The 16804-nt window shown below is 45.1% G+C and overlaps 3 protein-coding genes across 3 annotated transcripts; 1 reads left to right on the forward strand and 2 right to left on the reverse strand.

Annotated features, from left to right (window-relative positions):
* Positions 1–977: 977 nt before the first annotated feature.
* Positions 978–2737, forward strand: CCR75_005907 (uncharacterized protein; the record flags this gene model as incomplete). Its single annotated transcript, XM_067963981.1, has 3 exons — positions 978–1208; positions 1229–1485; positions 1534–2737. The coding sequence occupies 3 exons, from the start codon at positions 978–980 to the stop codon at positions 2735–2737; spliced, it is 1692 nt and encodes a 563-aa protein (XP_067814682.1).
* Positions 2424–4413, reverse strand: CCR75_005908 (uncharacterized protein). Its single transcript, XM_067963982.1, has 2 exons — positions 3662–4413; positions 2424–3601 (listed from the first exon to the last, which is right to left on the reverse strand). Exons 1-2 carry the CDS (start codon positions 4293–4295, stop codon positions 2817–2819), a joined length of 1419 nt encoding a protein of 472 aa, XP_067814355.1. The 5' UTR covers positions 4296–4413; the 3' UTR covers positions 2424–2816.
* Positions 4414–4660: 247 nt separating this feature from the next.
* Positions 4661–8881, reverse strand: CCR75_005909 (uncharacterized protein; the record flags this gene model as incomplete). The annotated part of the gene is made up of 1 exon (XM_067963983.1): positions 4661–8881. One exon carries the CDS (start codon positions 8879–8881, stop codon positions 4661–4663), a length of 4221 nt encoding a protein of 1406 aa, XP_067814675.1.
* Positions 8882–16804: the final 7923 nt, after the last annotated feature.

Here is a 16804-nt window from a genome sequence, read left to right on the forward strand (position 1 = left end):
TTGTTAATCTATCTTTGTAAATGTTGTCTTAACTATAAACTAATACTAAACATGTAAATGAATTCTTATCTATCTTATCTCGTAACTCTCTTTGATTACTTCTACAGCTGATTAGTCTGCGGAATAAATAGACATAATGGTCTATACCTATTTATGGATAAGAATTCAGGAAATTACTATTTAAAGTAATTTCCTCCAAATATTATCTGCCTTTTGGATAATATTAATTAACAATCTTTTATTGTTAATTTCATGTAACGATACACCCCGTTACATAGGGTGTGTGCTTAAGTAGAGCGTGGCCGCATTACGACGTGCCCGCCTACATAAAGTGTACATAACGGGGACTGTCTAACATTAGAGCATTTTTTGCCCGTCTCCCCATCCCCCTTTAAGAACGAATTTACATTATAAGATTTATCAAAGAGGTAGGAGAAACTGCTAGCTGCTTTACGCGCCGCCTAATTCTCTCAGTCACTCTAGCGACCTATGTTTACATACACGGCGCCATAGGGGTAATGTTGGTGGGTCGTCTGCGAAGAAACCCACTCAACCACGCGCTAAGCGCGCCGCGTTAACACGCCGGCAGCGTTTAAAGCTATTGAATTTAAATTTGGACTCTTATGCAAAAGTAAATTTTTCACTAACCATTGCAAATCAGATGTGTCCACGATTGAAACGCCACGTTTTCAAAATGCAGCATAATATGTGTGCAATGTTTCTTCATTTTATATTTCCCTAGCAAATCAGACTTAAACGCTTCTAGTTTTTATTAGTCGAAAATGGCCAAGCCAGGCCATTTGTGGATGTCACTTGCTGTATGAATGTTGCTTAAGGTTGAAGATTGATTTCAGTTTCAAGAATTTAGCCTTCATGGACACTTCAACTTGTCATGATGCAAAATTTGGAGTGATGGTCACGTCAAGATCAGATACCTTACCTTTTGTATCACTTACTTTTCAACTAACCGCAAGTAGATGCGTGCGCACCGACGTAAATTGCACTTCTCCTGCACTAAGGACGTTGCCTCAGTGGTGTCTGCCAAAAATAAAAATGCTCATCAGCGGCCGCTAAAGCGACGCAAGCGTCAAGCGCGGTCACGGTGTGTCAGTCCTATTCCAAAGAGACAGGACAATAGCCTTCCAGCAGCCTTGTGGAGCGACATTCAAGAAAAATTTGCAGTAGCGAAGAGCCTAGGGACAATGTACGTTTATTAGCGCTTGTCTAGCGAGGTAAAACTCTGTTGACGAGGAGTGGACATCTTGTTAGAACGCGCATTGTGTTACATTTCTTCACCGAGCATGAGAACTTGCAAGGATCGTCGTTTGGGCCTGCGTTTCCTATACTCATACCATCCAGCGAAATCTACAGGATGAAGGGTATGCACATGTCGTCCTGCTTTTGCAAGGTGGCGTTGTCGTCCTCATGTGTGTTGTGTAGTGCCGAGAAAGAGACGCATATACGACGTGCTTCACGTCTTGGAAGGTAACATAATCTATTGTAGATGTCGATGAATTAGAACTCACATTACAGGACGTACGTGACGACAGGGATTGGAGTGATCAAGAGAGTTCGGTACGACGAGAAAAGAAAAGTTAGTGGAGGCTACTTTTTGTATTATGGAAAAGCGTCAGTAGTGCAGCATCTGGTGCAGCTGAAAAGCAAGTCTGCTCAAATAATGACGGAGTTTAGACAGTCTCGTCAATCACAAAACCATAGTATTGTAGAAGAAGATAGCGCTCTCGTTAAAGTCTTTGAGGACCAGGCTGCGGCTGACAAGTGGCCATGCTTGGTGTCGATGACGGTATGCTTTCTGGGCTTGCTGTTCCAGCAAAATTATCAGTCTGGAGTGGGATTGCCCGCTATCAGTGCTCGACTTGTGGAAGCGAAAACATTTATCGGATCTTTAATATTAAGCTCATCGACGGAGGCACCTTGCCGTGATGTGCATCGCCGTGTGTATGATGTGGTGTCCGTGCTGGCAAGCTGCAACATGATTGATACATCTCCTGTGCCTTCATCCGATTCTATCGACAAGAATTTACGCAAGTACGTCCGATTTAATTATGATATTTTTACAAATCCGAGAGCGCTGTTTGCCAGTATTGACGCCGATAAGCAGTGGAATGTCGATGCAGGAAATGATCCCATGTTCAGTGACATGATGGTCGGCCTCCCTGATTTTAAATGTCCAAGATTGGAAGTAAGTTTTGTTGACCATCTGGCTTCACCTTCACTTCAAGACTGGCAAAGCATGCATGATGAATTGCCTTTGGCTAGCCCAACAGCAATTTCACCTATTACTGTGTGCGCTTCAAGAGTTACCTGGGCGGCAATTTCGTATAAGAAAAACAATTTTGCCAGCACGCAAAGCCATTCAGTCTCAAAATTGCGAGTCGGAATCTGCGTACCTGCTGAACAATTACCGCGTCCAACCCATCAATTTTTTTCTCCTCTCGGCACGGTGCCGATAAAGAAAAATGATTGGTATGATGAGTCACTGAAGCACATTGAGCTTTCCAGCGCCATAGAATGTAAAATAGATTGGGAGCTGAACACACAGTTGAAAGAAAATAATCTTGAGACGTGGGGCTGTTTCTGTTCAGAACCAGCTTCAACATGCACACCAGTAAGGAATTACCATCAGAACCAGGAAGACAAATTGAAGATCAAGTTAAAGTGCCGCGAAGAATTTGACAATGACACTTCGAGCAATATTGACAACTACTTTTGCTAGATTTAATAGATGGGATGCATGTCATATATGAAAACTAACAATTTAATTCTTTATGGCACAATTTAATATGCACGCTGTGTTAAATCCACGACCCGCTGCTACTCAGCGGGACATCCGTAAGACCAGAGCAACTGAGAAAACCGCTTGAGGCGCTGTCACTGTCATCATCGTCCCATGTCTCAACCTCATTTTTCTCCATCTCAATGTCAATCATTTCTGTATCTAAGCCGCAGGCTTTAAGCCTCATTTTCTCTGCCTCCTTCTCCGCGGCATGCGACTCAAGTATCAGCGACTCGGCGCGGTTGCGTGCCAACGCCGCCGCAAGCTGACTAACAACAAATGCTGGAACATCGTTTGCCTCCAAATACAATCCCTCCAAGTGCATGTTGACATCCAAAGCGTGAAGTAGCGCTTCACTCCCCACCTTTTTAATCTGGTTATTGGTCAAATTTAACGACGTTAGTGTACAATTGCATCTAATGGCCTCAGCAAGCGCTGATGCACCACAATCGGTGACTATGTTGTTACTGAGGCATAAATGCCTCAGCGAGTCGTGTCCGTACAGTGCTTGTGCCAATGCCTTAGCTCCTCGATCACCTATGAAGTTGCCGTGAAGATCCACATACTCAAGAGTTGTGTTGCGGCACAGCATTTTCGCTAAAGCTTCAGCTCCATCGTCTCCGATGGCATGGTCTTGGATTACGAGCTTGCTAACCGTGTGATTCGTAGATAGCGAGCGTGCAGCAAGATTACACCCTTCAGCATCAAGGCACTTATCGTTCTTTGCAAGAAATGTAAAGTCGAGCTCACGGATATCACCATGGTTGTCGTGAATTTGTTGTAAAATGATGTCCAGTTTTATGCCTTTTATACAAGATATTTATGCGTCAGCCTTTTTGTTACAAAACTAAAGTTGACACACACCGCGATCCTGCGAAGTGTATTTAAACTCCGGCATTTGCTGTGGCAAATAGTAGCTTGAGCGGGTATCTTTAATCATCCGACGACAAGAAAACAGGCCCTTTTCAGAAGGAACGATTTTGCTTTTTGAGGACGACTCGCTGTATAATATTTTGTTCACCGATGAAGCGGTTTTTGCTTCTATATTAAGCTTTAATGCCGGTGGATGGATGTCACCAAGTTGATAAGATTTCGCGCAATTGTCTCCAGTAGCAACGTCGTTCGTGAGCACTTGATTGTTGCTCTCATCAAAAGCCTCATTCTTCTCATTAATATCGCCAAGAGCGGCTGTATTCATCTTGAGATTGCACTTTGCACTTTTTCTCACAAATTCACCAATTTGCTCTACCTCGCACACATCACTTACGTTATGGCTTCCACGAATGATAAGGATCGAGCGATGACATACAGCTATAGCTGGTGGTGCAACTTCGGCGAAAGAAGTTGCATCCAAGTCGACATGCAGTGTTTCTTGCCCAGCCTGAATGTCCAATCTTGATTGTCCCCCCGCTAAGCGCTCAATTTCTCCTAATTGGCATTCTCCTAACAATTGGAGCAAGCAGCGCTGAAAGTGTTCACGGGAACAAACGTTATACATTTTAGACACTGATAATGATTTACTTAATCAACAACCTTTACTCGACACTTGACGTGCCGAAGGTCGATATTCAACCTTACAACCATCTATACCGATGAATCGACAGTGCAAAGTCTCTCTCCCGACACGAAACAACTTCTTCAAAGTATCGCTTAATTATCATTTTCAAAACCGCCTCTCCCGCAAGCGGCATCATCAAAATACGAAATTATTTGTCACATTATGACTGAAGACCCAAAGTAATATCAATAAAGTAATTTTTTCTTAACTGCTTTCTGCGACATTTTACTCAAAACTTTTGTTTCCAAGTCATTATAGCAAGCACAACGAGGAAATTATATATAGAATGGTTCAACAAACATCGATTACCTCTTGCGGCTCTTGTGAATTTCGAGGATAATGGCTTGTAACTCAATGCATTGCTCACGCATCAATTCTAAATCGTACTTCAGGTTCCGATTTTCAATCTTGAGCATCGAGTTTTCATCCTCCAACGAAATGCCACTTGAGCTCGCAGTACTTCCACTGCCACTACGTGGTTTCATATAGCTCTTGGCGCGAGCCGATAGATCGTTCAAACGCTTGACACTACCCCGACGATCTGAGTGAGCCACTTTAAATGTCTCCATGCGATCGGCAACCGATCGACCGCGATTTCCACGGAACGAGTTCAAGTCTTCGTCAAAGTCATCGCCCATGTCCCTATCGTCGTCATCTACCCACTCGCCACCATCATTGTATTCGTCTTCAGGGTACTCATTATACTCGGGCTCGAAAGGAATCGCCTTGTACGTTTTCCAACCACGTTGGATCTTGACAATTGCACGACGTTGGAAATGATATTCCTTAAAGTCCAACGACATACGCGCGTAAGACTGCAACACAACAGCAGCACGAATTTTGTGGCGCAAGCGGCGACGCGCTAGAAAGCCCAAGGCAAAGCGCTGAATTGTGCGCGCTTCGTAGTACATAAAGTCCGACTTCATGGCCTCGAGCTCTTCCATGACTCCACTTTTAAAGTAAATGAGTGTCTTGCCCATTTGGTATTCGAGTGGAGATTTTCGTCCAATGGATGCCATAAAGACACTGCATGTGCGGCGAACGTCTTTGCTGTGCATGGATGGTGCAAACATAATAGCGTAGCGAGTCGCTAGTTCCTGAGGGGACAAACGACTCGGGTATCCAGAGCGTGTGATTCGAATCGCTTCGATGACACCAGCGGAACGCAGCTGCTCGACAATCATGCGTTTATTAAATTCTGTTGGGCTCTTGTTGGAATTGGGCTTAATACAACGCACATAGTGCGAATTGGTCGTCTTAATATTGTCCATCAATTCGGCTAACGACGTCTTAAATTGCGAGCCAAGGCTCTTTGGTCCTTTTTTGGTGCGTCCGTTACCGACTTCCGGTGTCACCTCAGACTCTTCAAAGAGTTCTGGAAGCAGGGACATTGTACTGAGTTGAATCAAGTCAAGAAGATCTTTTTGCAGCATGTCGCGATGTTTCTCCATAAATCCTACCGTCTCATACGTTACGGAACCGGCATAGTGATTAATTATAAACTGCGTGCGCTTGACCTTTGGAAAAGCAATGCTTTCATTCACGTCGCCATTTTTCTTTGACTGGTGATTCGTGCGAATCTTGTTCACGAGAGCTTCCTCAGTATCTCGCGGCTGACGCAAGTGATCATTCATCAGCGCAATGATACCCATTTTTCCCTCGATCACTTCGACAATCCCTTGATTGTCCTGGTAAGTGATGTGATCCCATTGCAAGCCTTCACGTATGTACTCGTCCTCGACAGTTTTAAACACATCCGTCGTAAACTTTTGCTGCAACTTTTCGTTGGCGTAATTAATACAAAATTGTTCGAAGCCATTGTGAACAAAGTCCTCAAACCCAAAGATATCGAGCACACCAATCTGCCCTTTAATTCGGCTTTCATCTGTACTAATAGCAGCATTGATTTTTACTACCATCCAGTCAAACATCTTCGAGTAGATCGTCTTTGCCAATGCATCTCGATTCTCTGCTGCTTCCACAGGAGCTAAAGGTACCGTAACACTATCGTTACGAGTAATGACAGTACGATTACATAGCGCGTCCTCAATTTTCGATGAAGGAAGGCCGAACATTTTCGCAACATTCGTTAGCGCGGAGCCGCTTGATATACGTGATCCGCTCTCTCCTTTCGTCTCAAATAGTACTTCACCCAATAACAAAACACCAGCCAGGATTTTAAAAAGTGTTTTTTGCGCGTTCGTATCCAACCCAATAATGGACAGCGATTTTTGCGTGCCTGCAAACCATTTCGCATCATCTAGTCCAGGAATTTGCATCTCAGCTAGGGAACCAGCATATTGATAGTGACAATCAGGTTCAAGGCCAAACTCATTACGTTCCTGAGGCGATAGACCAGCTAAGAGCTGATAGAAGATATGATAATTTCGCTCACCCTCGGCAATCGAAACGACCCGTGACTTTTCGAGCAAATACGTCTCGCACTTGGCACCAATGAGCTTTCCTTGACTATCAAATTGCAGCTGTGTAAACTTACCAAATCGCGAACTATTGTCGTTGCGGGTCGTTTTGGCATTACCAAACGACTCAAGAAGTGGATTCACATCAATCACTTTGGCAATCGTCTTGTCCTTGCGACCACCAGCCACGCTTGCCAAGTGGTTCATGACAATTTTGGTCGTTTCGGTCTTCCCGGCACCAGACTCGCCACTAACGAGAATACTTTGGTTCATGTTATTGGACCTCATGTGCTTGTATGCAGCCGTTGACGTCGAGTACACGTGTGGAGGTAGCACATCTCGCGGTTTTTTTAGATACTGTTCATGTAAATGATCGCCGTAGAGATTTTCAATCCATTTGTACGGATTGACGGCAATGACAATCTCGTTCGTATACGTATAGGGCTTGGAGGCTTCAAACCGCTGCTTCAAATTAAACAAAATCGACGGCTCATTCAAGTATCGAAGTAAGCGCATGTCTTCCACACCCTCTGGATTGTCATGAAGAATGGCTATTGGGAGCGACTCGACTTCTATGGCTGTTGGACCTCCAACTGCTCGGATAATCTCTGGGTTTTTCAGATCCACCACCCGCTGTTCCGTATCCCCAGAATCCATAAATGCCGTGATCGTCACTTCTTTACGACGATCGTTATACTCGACAATCTCTGAAAGCAGCCACACTTCTTCCTTATCAGGAATGTAGCACTGCACCCCGGGTACAATTAGATTTTGCTTGTTGCTCGCGCCTGCTGCCTGCTGACGTAGCTGTTCCTCTTTAATGGTTAGCTGCTCCTGCATAAAGGCATTGCGCTTTTTTTCCAGGCTGAAAATGTTACGGCGACGTTTTAAGGGGACCCAGTACGTCTGACGCTTGCGAACAAAGTTACAATGACCTGAAGAGCGCTCAATTACGTGCCGAGGTTTATGAGGCACTGGAGAAGTATGCACCTTCGGTGCTGGCTTTGCTACAAGTGGCTTTTTAGAAAGGTTTCGTGTTGCAAATGGTTGATGTGGTGTCGACGAAGCTGATGGAGTCGGACTGGTCGTGGCCAAGAAAGCTGCCAATTTGCTCTGTGACCGGGGTTTAGATGATTCAGGCGATGCAGACGTTTGCTGGTTCATTATATTATTCAGTCGATTGCCACCTGGCTTGGACAAAGGAGCACTTAGATTGCTCTTGTCCATTGCTCGAACAGCAGGCGGTGCTTTAGTCGGTGCGGATTGATTATTACTTCGAATAGGACTCTCGACCGCCGATGGATTAGTCTTTATAAAGGCTGTAAGTTTGTTACGCGTGTCACTTGTCGTCGGTTGAGACCGTGGCTGCTGCTTGGGTGAAGGAGGTCGCCGGACACTTGGTGGCTTCGACGTCGGCAATTTCTTCGCACGAGGCTCATTCGACGACGGAGATCCGTGTGAAGCTGGCACTTGGCTTAAAAAAGCATTTAATCGATTAGCGTTCGTGCTTTGATTGCTGCCTGTATTCGGGGACAACATTCCACCTCCAACTTGTGGCGATGCTGGTGGAGGCGTCGACGGAGGCGTATGATCGGATAATTCATCCACGACTTTTTTCTTCTTTCGGGATAAAAAGCCACCTTTCATAAAGTTACTGATTTTGTTATTATTGCTATTGACCTTTTTGACCGGTGACGAGTCCAGTGAGCTACCAGTAGACGTCATGGACTCAACATCAGAAGCAGGGTCTTCTTCGAATTCGCCTGTGTACCCAATGGTGCCAAACCTATCAAAGAGAATCGAGAGGGTCTCGAGCACACTGTTAAAGTTGGCATCCGAGTCCAGCAAGTCATCCGGCTGAAAGATTTCACCCTCTTTAAGACCTTTCTTCTGGCACCAGTCCACGAAAAGACGAATATTGGCCTTCGAGTGAAACACCGTGTTCAGTTTGTTCACTTTCAGTGCAGCGGCAGGTTCAATTCGATTGGCCAATTGACACAGCAACTGGCCGTCCCGGAGCATGTCTGAAAGGTGCTCTCCATGATCGTTAGACGCTGCCGTGACACTGCAGATCCAATCCTGAAGTTCCTCGACGCGGCGTACCATCATACCTTAACACCCCACCACGCGTGTATTTACTACCCCGTGAATGTGCGTGAGTAAAAATAAAACGAAGAGAAGGAGCTCCAACACCAGACAATGGACACCTTGGGTCTCTCGTAGTAAAGCGCTAGTTTGCGATAATACCGATGCTTCGCAACGATGAGATTTGGTCACAATCTGACGGTGCACTTGCCACACTTGGCGCGAGTCACTTACCGTACAACAAAAACTGACTCTTTTAATTGCGAAGGCAGAAACACCCCCCTTTCCCCTATTGTACTCTGCCACCAGCAGGAGCAAAAGTTACGATAGGGCGACCAGATGGCGCATCTGAAATTGGCGTTTCTATTGGAATTCCAGCCTTTATAGAGATCTCGTTCCAGCGACCACGAGTATTCTATTCAATGTTTGAAACCGTATGAAAGGCTAGGACATTGAGATGGTGCATCACGTTCGCTCGTCAAGGAACGTCGATTAAGTGTCATTTCGCAGGAAAAGCCTGAAAATTATTACATATGAATGTGGGCTCATTAATCTATTTAGAAACACTGCCTATTTAAATAAAAAAACTTTAACAGCTGTTTGTCACCCGCTTTTTATTGCTTCGACACGCAGTTCAAGAAAGGACCCATACTTTATTGCTCGGCTGTCGTTGCTTTACAGAGTTACTTTTTATAGAAGAAACCATTAAAAGTAAGTGCAGAATTACTCAATTTGAGCGATGCATATCAATGCGTTGTGATGTAATTGAAGAAAATTCCATGGCATGGAAGGAAAGGTGGTCGGCTCGTAATACAGGAATGAGGAATACATTTGCATTCAGTACTGAAAGGAAACGCCTTTTCGTGCCAGCTGCGTATGAAGCATGGACGACACTTTGAGCCATAAAAACTCCGGATCAAGACATACTTTCTCGACACTGCAAAATTCACATTCATGATGTGCACAGGATCTAGTATCCCATGCAATCCGGATTTAGTTAATTTTTATAGCATTTGCATTGAAGAATTTACTTTATGTGAAAAATTTAAATCATAGAGCAAAGACAAGGCTAATTTCTAGTCGCGTCTATGTTCAAGGCTCATCAAAATCGCGTGGTTGAGACATAGAGTTTGTTCCCTCGTTTCATATTTCTGGTCTAAATATGGCAAAAATAGCTTCTTCAGAATTGCTTACAACGCAAAATCCAGCGGTCAACGCAGCAGCCAATCTGTTGCAATCAGTGAAATTTGAAGTCGATCTTAAAGTAATAATCCCGCGCTTGTGCAGCAACGCATTACTAAATTTAGCGCTTTCAAGGCGCTGAGACTGCCGCTGTGGCAGCAGCAATCACTATCAGCATGCGTTAACCGAAATGTAAGCACAGCTTGTAAGGAACATGCTTGTCGCGTAGTAAACTCTTAAGAACCGAGTTTGTGCCATCAATGAGACCTATATTTCTATTTATCATGATGGTTTACTCACGCCCAGAAATTCCGTCTGGGCAAAGCAACAATAGCGCATCGGCTACATAGGTATTCTGAAACGATTCTTTGATTAGATTCGTTATTGTTGCGCGTACCGGTTCACTGACAATGCATTCCATAACTGTACGGTAATATTGTCGGTGGGACCTGACTCTAATGCTGTATAATTTCTTCTTCTGTCGTAGTAAATAGCGCTCGATGATATGAAATGAGACCTACCAACGCACGCGCTCAATATGTCCCCCCCCCCTTGGAAAAGAATAGTGAAGCCAAAACGAAGTCTTGTTGGAATGGACTGTATTGCTCAATAATCATCAGTTCACGCGGCATTCGACAGAATATCTGCTATCTGACTTTAAATATGTAACGAACATTTAGCTCGTGCAAAACAAATAAAATTGCACCAGCTAATTACAAAAGCTCATCAAAATATCTGACAACTGAACTTTAGATTTTCGTGTTTCTGCAACTGTGTACCTTTTTTCATTACTGACAACAATACTAGTCAACCTCCACTGATTACAGTACCTCGATTATTATAAAGTTCTCGTGGTTCCCCTGGCTTTAGTGGGTGAGTGCAGACAATAAAATGTCTCGTCTTGCCCCTGAGAAGAAGCCGTGGCTTTTGCCCGAACGGCTAGTCAGTAGCTTTTCTGGAGAGACTACTCCTCACACAAAATATCCCTAGTTTATTGCGACAAAGCTCGTACACGACGTGAAGAGAAAGTTCTAAGTAGCTAAGAAGTCTTAGTGTAATGGGGTGTGTCGTTACATGAAATTAACACTTAAAGGTTGTTAATTAATATATTATGTAAAAAGTAGATAATATTGGGAGAATGTTACTTTACATACTAATATTCGAAAAGCTTATCCATTGGTAGATATAGGCCATTGAATCTACTTGCTCCGCGGTCCAGGACGCGCGCAAAGAGAGAGACATATAATACTTTATTACATGTTTTGTATTAGTTTATAATTTAGTTCGTATCAAATAAATAGAAACAGAAGAACTTAATTATAATATTTAAAGTTTACTTTTAACCCTCTTTAAAGCAAGTGTTTTAAAGAGAGTCTTCCTCTGCACGTACTAGTGTACGTGAGGTGACGTGAGGCACCACTCGCACTGAAGCAGTGCGAAGTGGACTTCTACTGAAGCAGTACAAGTCGGCAGTGCCCCGTTACACCTGGTAGCACTTTGTAGTCCGTCCATCACAATTCTATCAATTAACATGGACATGTTAGATGATAATGGTAATACGCATCACGTTTCGCGTGATAGCTGCTCCTTTTCTAAGTGACATAGCAAGGAGTGCGGTCGAACGAATGAGTTCGACCGTTAGGAATGATGCTATCTTGGCCATGCTGTCCGGTTTGGACAGAGACGCCCTCCATTCAGCCATCGCCAAGTTCATACAACATGAACTTGACGAGGCGAAGGAGAAGGTAGCCTCTCTTAATCAACAAGGCTCTTAACAGGCAGAACTGTTGAGATTACTACAGGTACAGAACCCTGTACCTTGGATGACGCACACGCGTCGTCCCAAACCTTACGTTAATGTTTGACGTGTGAGCTAGGTATAGAGGCGTAGCAGAATCGAAAGATTCTAATCCCAAGAGCCAACATGTCCAACGTGATTGGTCGCTGCGCCACTCGGTTTAATCGTATAGGGGAGTTAAAGAAGACTCCCTCTTTAGATGGTTCGTCGAGTTGGAAGATGCCATAAGGGCTCTTCGCATTTGCTCAGTCAAATTTGGCAGGTCGTGCCAAAACTTAGGCACTAGGCCTCAAGTTGCGCGACCCACATGTCTTTGGGTCGCTAGAGGCTTTTAAAACTCGGCTCAAACAGACGTTTGAACCGCCTAGGACTGAGCTCAAAGCTCGATTAGAGCTACTGAAACTCAAGCAAGGCAAGCGTGATGTTCACGTTTATGCCCAGCACATACGACTCTTAGTGAGTTGTATCACGAACAACCCAGTTCATGAAGACACGTTGATGACGGTGTTCATGCAAGGTCTTACGGATGGTCTCGTAAAGATCCACCTGTTCCGTTTGGAACTAGATACGCTTGAAGAAGAAAAGACAGGATCAAGCTTGTTCGTCATCGTATCGTCCTCCAAGACGACACGAGCTTGGAGGTCCAGAACCAATGGATCTCTCATGCCGAAATCTTGCTTTTCGAACAACAAGCGATTGCAGAAATGCAATCGCTGTCAAAAGTTTTGGGACACTACGCTCATGAGTGCAGTGCCCCACACTACGCTCATGAGTGCAGTGCCCCACACCCAGTACCGAGAAGTACTGAGCGTAATTATGGACCTAATGCCAAAAAGGGCAACGGTCACGGGTCCGACGTTGTTGCGAAATCGCAACAACGAAGCGGACCGGCAAAAATGGTTGGGGTCAGTAGGGGCGCGACGTCCTACTGATCCAGCAACCTCAAGAGAATTTGCAAATCTTTTGACAAAAGTCGATCCCGACGCACAATCATTATGTGTCTCTGCACTTGGCGATGAGGTATACCTCATCACCTTAAAGTTGAAAGTGACAAAATGATTTGTCACTAAGAGCCCTAGTGGACTGTGGGGCGTCGAATAACTTTATTCGTTGCCAGTCCCTAGTGGGTCGTAGGCTCAAATATGTTGAGCGCAACATCCCTCCAACGAGGATGACGGTGCGTCTAGCGACAGGCGCATCGATACGGTGATGGATCGCGTAGTGAATTTTCACTACACGTTACAAGATTTACAGTACGATGATGATTTCATCGTACTGAATTTAGATGACAAATTTGATGTCATCCTAGGTTTACCTTGGCTCAAAAATATGAGCTAACAATCAGCTGGCATGGAGTTTGAATACCGTGTCGATGAAGGGCACAGCCCGGAGCCGTAATCGACTCAGGTACTGCAACAAGATGGACCATCTTGCTGAATCTGTCTACAAAAATAAAAGTTTTTTTGTTTTTGTGATCGTCTTTGGGATATCCGAAGACGAAGTCCATAGATACGGACTGCCAACATTCTGCCGGAAGTGGTAGAGGTTGGAAAGGTGCACGAGATGAAGGGCTAGTGCATCAGCCAGGAGAGCAACAGCACCCGCTTCCCAGTCAAAGGTCGTGGTGACTCGGAAATCGAGTACTCAAAATATTAAAACGATCAAAGGCACGTCTAAACGAGTGACTTTTGGAACAGATCCTATTAAAGAGGAAGGGCCTTCAACCGAGGTGTTCAAGGCCATCAAAGACGAATTGCGGAGGCATCCTCAGTTGGGTTGCTACGGCAAGTCTTTAAATCTGCCGAGGAGATAGTAATACTCCCGGATATGTCGTAGGATCTGTTCCTTGCCGAATTAAAGGAAGGAAAGATCAACGAATAGTCACACCAGTTCCAGAAGAGAACTTGTTGGGCTGTTGCTCGTCGTCCACAATGGACGAGAGCGTCCTAGAACGGACAAAAATAAATGGCTCGCTGCTCAAGGCTGGGATGCCTTGAGATACAATCCGTCCTTTGAGGCTTTGTGGAAACATCGCGATGTATTTCCCGAGGAAATGCCGAGCCATCGAGCACGAAATTGACTTCGAATCTGGCACCAAGTATTGTGTGACCAGGGTAGTGGCCGTTGCCGAAAGAACAAGTAGATAATATCGATAACTTCTTCGACAAGCGAGCCAAGGCGCTACATGTACGTGAGAGCAAGTCGCCTCACTGCAGCTCGACCTTTTGTGTTTGTAAAGCGACCGGTAAATGCCGCGTGGTTTATGCTTACAATAAGCCGAACACGGCGACCATACCGGCGCAAACGCCAATCCCGCGAAAAGATGTTTTGTTGAACTCCATAGATAAGTCAACTATCTTTTCCGCGTTGGATTTGAAGGATGGCTACTATCAGGTACTCATCAGAAAGTCCGATGTAGCCAATCAGCTGTAAGCACCCCAAGCGATATAGTTTGAGAGTAGCTTGTGGTGCCCCTAGGTTTGGAAAACGAACCGTCGACATTCAACCGAGTGGTTGATCACGTGATGCATCAGCACCGTGCCTACACGCCCCATTATTTTGACTATGTATTTGTGCATAGTAGGGCCGAGGATGGGTTGACCGCAATAGAGTCACACAAGCGCCATTTATATGCTGTTATGCACACTCTGAAGGACGCCCAATTGTACGTCAACTTGCAAAAGAGCGTCATAGGGGCCCCTAAGATACCTGTGATGGGCTGCATTGTAGGTACACATGGCGTGCGAGCAGACCCAGACAAGGTAAATCAGTAAGGAAATGGCCAATCCCACGGCATGTGAAGGATTTGCACCAACTCCTAGGGTTCGCTAATTACTTGCTTATTATAGCCAGAATTATGCTGAGCAAATTTAACCATTATCTGACCACCTTAAAAAGGACGCAGAATGGGTTTGGTCAAAAAAGCAAGATGATGCGTTCACATCAGTGAAGCAACCTCTTGTAGAGGCACCGTTCTTGGCATTGCCAGACGCGGATAAGCCCTTTAGCGTGTCTGCGATGCAAGTAATTTTGCAATCGGTAGCGCGCTCATGCAGAAGGACGACGAAAGCGTTGACCGTGTCATTTCTTATCAGTCCCGGCTTTTAAAGCCGGGGAAACGAATACTCCTGTGCATGACAAAGAGCTACTTTCATTAAAGTATGCATTGGTCAAGTTCTGAGGGCACCTATTGGGCACCGAACCATTTGCGGTTTATACGGATCACACATCTCTGCGGACCGCAATAAACTCACCGCACCTCTCGCCTCTAATAGCAAGATGGCTCACATTCTTCTCTGAAATTAATTTCAAAGTTGAATACAAGCCGGGTAAGTCGAATGTCTGGGCTGACGCTTATCGCGCAGACCAGACTTCAGGATAAGACAGCAGGAAAGTGTGTCTAGTGCTAAGCACAATTCCAGCCGTCAACGTTAGCAGCCATGAAGGCATACCACGTGACGAGCTCATTAACCTCTGAGATAAAAGATAGCTATAGTCAGGACGACCACTGTCGCCTTCTGTTGGATCACTTTGGTGGACGAAAGGTTTCCCTTCCGTCGCACCTAAAAGCTAAGCTAAATTGCTTTAGCTAAAACGATGGCATGCTATGGCATCAGCTGTCACCTTGTTATCCCTTGAGAATCTATGTGCCTCATGACATAGATCTCAAACTGATGATCCTTCAAGAGCTACATGATGCGCCATCATCTAGTGGGCATCTGGGCCGTGAAAAGACATTCTTACGAGTGTCAGAAGAATTTTGATGGCCACACCTACATTGATGGGTGGCCAACTATATTCGCTCTTGCGAACAGTGTCAGCGCCTTAAGCCTACACCGTCCAGCAGTGCGCCACTGAAGCCGCTACCGAATCCAACGGATTGTTAGAAGTTAGTAAGTCCTCGTAGAGAGGATTTCCCTTGAGTGACTCCCAAGATTGAGTACTGTATCTTTCAATCCGAGTCTTCACATCGAGGACACTTTCGTCCATCGATGAGCTGCTGAGAACCCGTTCGCTCTCTGCAAAAATTACCGCTGACCGAGTGTCGGTTACGTAATCGTCCTATGTGACGAGTACGCAGATCTGCTTGATTTTATCACTATGCAGATCTCTCAAGAACCACTTAGGTTCTAGGGTTGGTAATTGAGTTATCTCCGAAGTTAACTTCGGAGGCGCATACAGATCAAGAGAAGAAGCGCCTACTCTCGAACCGTCACTATCCAATACATTTATGTCTCGGTTTCTTCCTGGAATTTATACACAGGCTGCCGAGGGATTAATCCCTCGGGATCCAGAAGTCTAGTAACTTTAACTATTTGAGGAGATTTCTCCTCAAGTACGTGGGGACCTCTTAACGTATTCCGAGTGTGATTGCGCTATCACAGTCGGGTCCTCTACGGTCGACTCTCTAAACGACCTAGGTTCATCGTGTTGTCCCTTTGGGGCAACCGGTATACTCCTTTAATGTCGCCCGCCAGGCGCACATTCATGTCTAAATCCACTCGACTTCTTCGAGTGGTGGACCTTCGGCGCTGCCTGTGCATTAGCACAGCCGCCGGCAGCTGACTCCACAGTGTTATTAGTAATCACACTGGAATCTTGTGCAGTTGTACTTACGACCGTACGACAAGTGAGGCCATCGCACTCACTTGTAGTACATCCACACGCTTGTGGACGCTCCAAGACGTTCACCAGATGACCATCTGATGAACAAGTGGCAGGCATCTTTACAGATCGATGCTGCAAGCTGACTTTTGGCTCATATTTTCTGAGCCAAGGTAAACCTAGGATGACATCAAATTTGTCATCCAAATCCAGTACGATGAAATCATCATCATACTGTAAATCTCTTAACGTGTAGTGAAAATTCACTACGCGTTTCATCACTGTTATCGATGCGCCTGTCGCTAGACGCACCGTCATCCTCGTTGGAGGGATGTCGCGCTCAACATATTTGAGCCTAC

Source organism: Bremia lactucae, linkage group LG10 (assembly GCF_004359215.1).
Source record: "Bremia lactucae strain SF5 linkage group LG10, whole genome shotgun sequence".
In the NCBI taxonomy this organism is placed as follows: domain Eukaryota; phylum Oomycota; class Peronosporomycetes; order Peronosporales; family Peronosporaceae; genus Bremia; species Bremia lactucae.

Excerpts from the sequence above, each read along its gene's own strand:
- CCR75_005908 (XM_067963982.1), bottom strand. The coding sequence starts at position 4,295 with ATGTATAACGTTTGTTCCCGTGAACACTTTCAGCGCTGCTTGCTCCAA. Across the intron at positions 3,602-3,661 it reads ATACACTTCGCAGGATCGCG|GCATAAAACTGGACATCATT; the intron begins GTGTGTGTCAAC and ends CTTGTATAAAAG.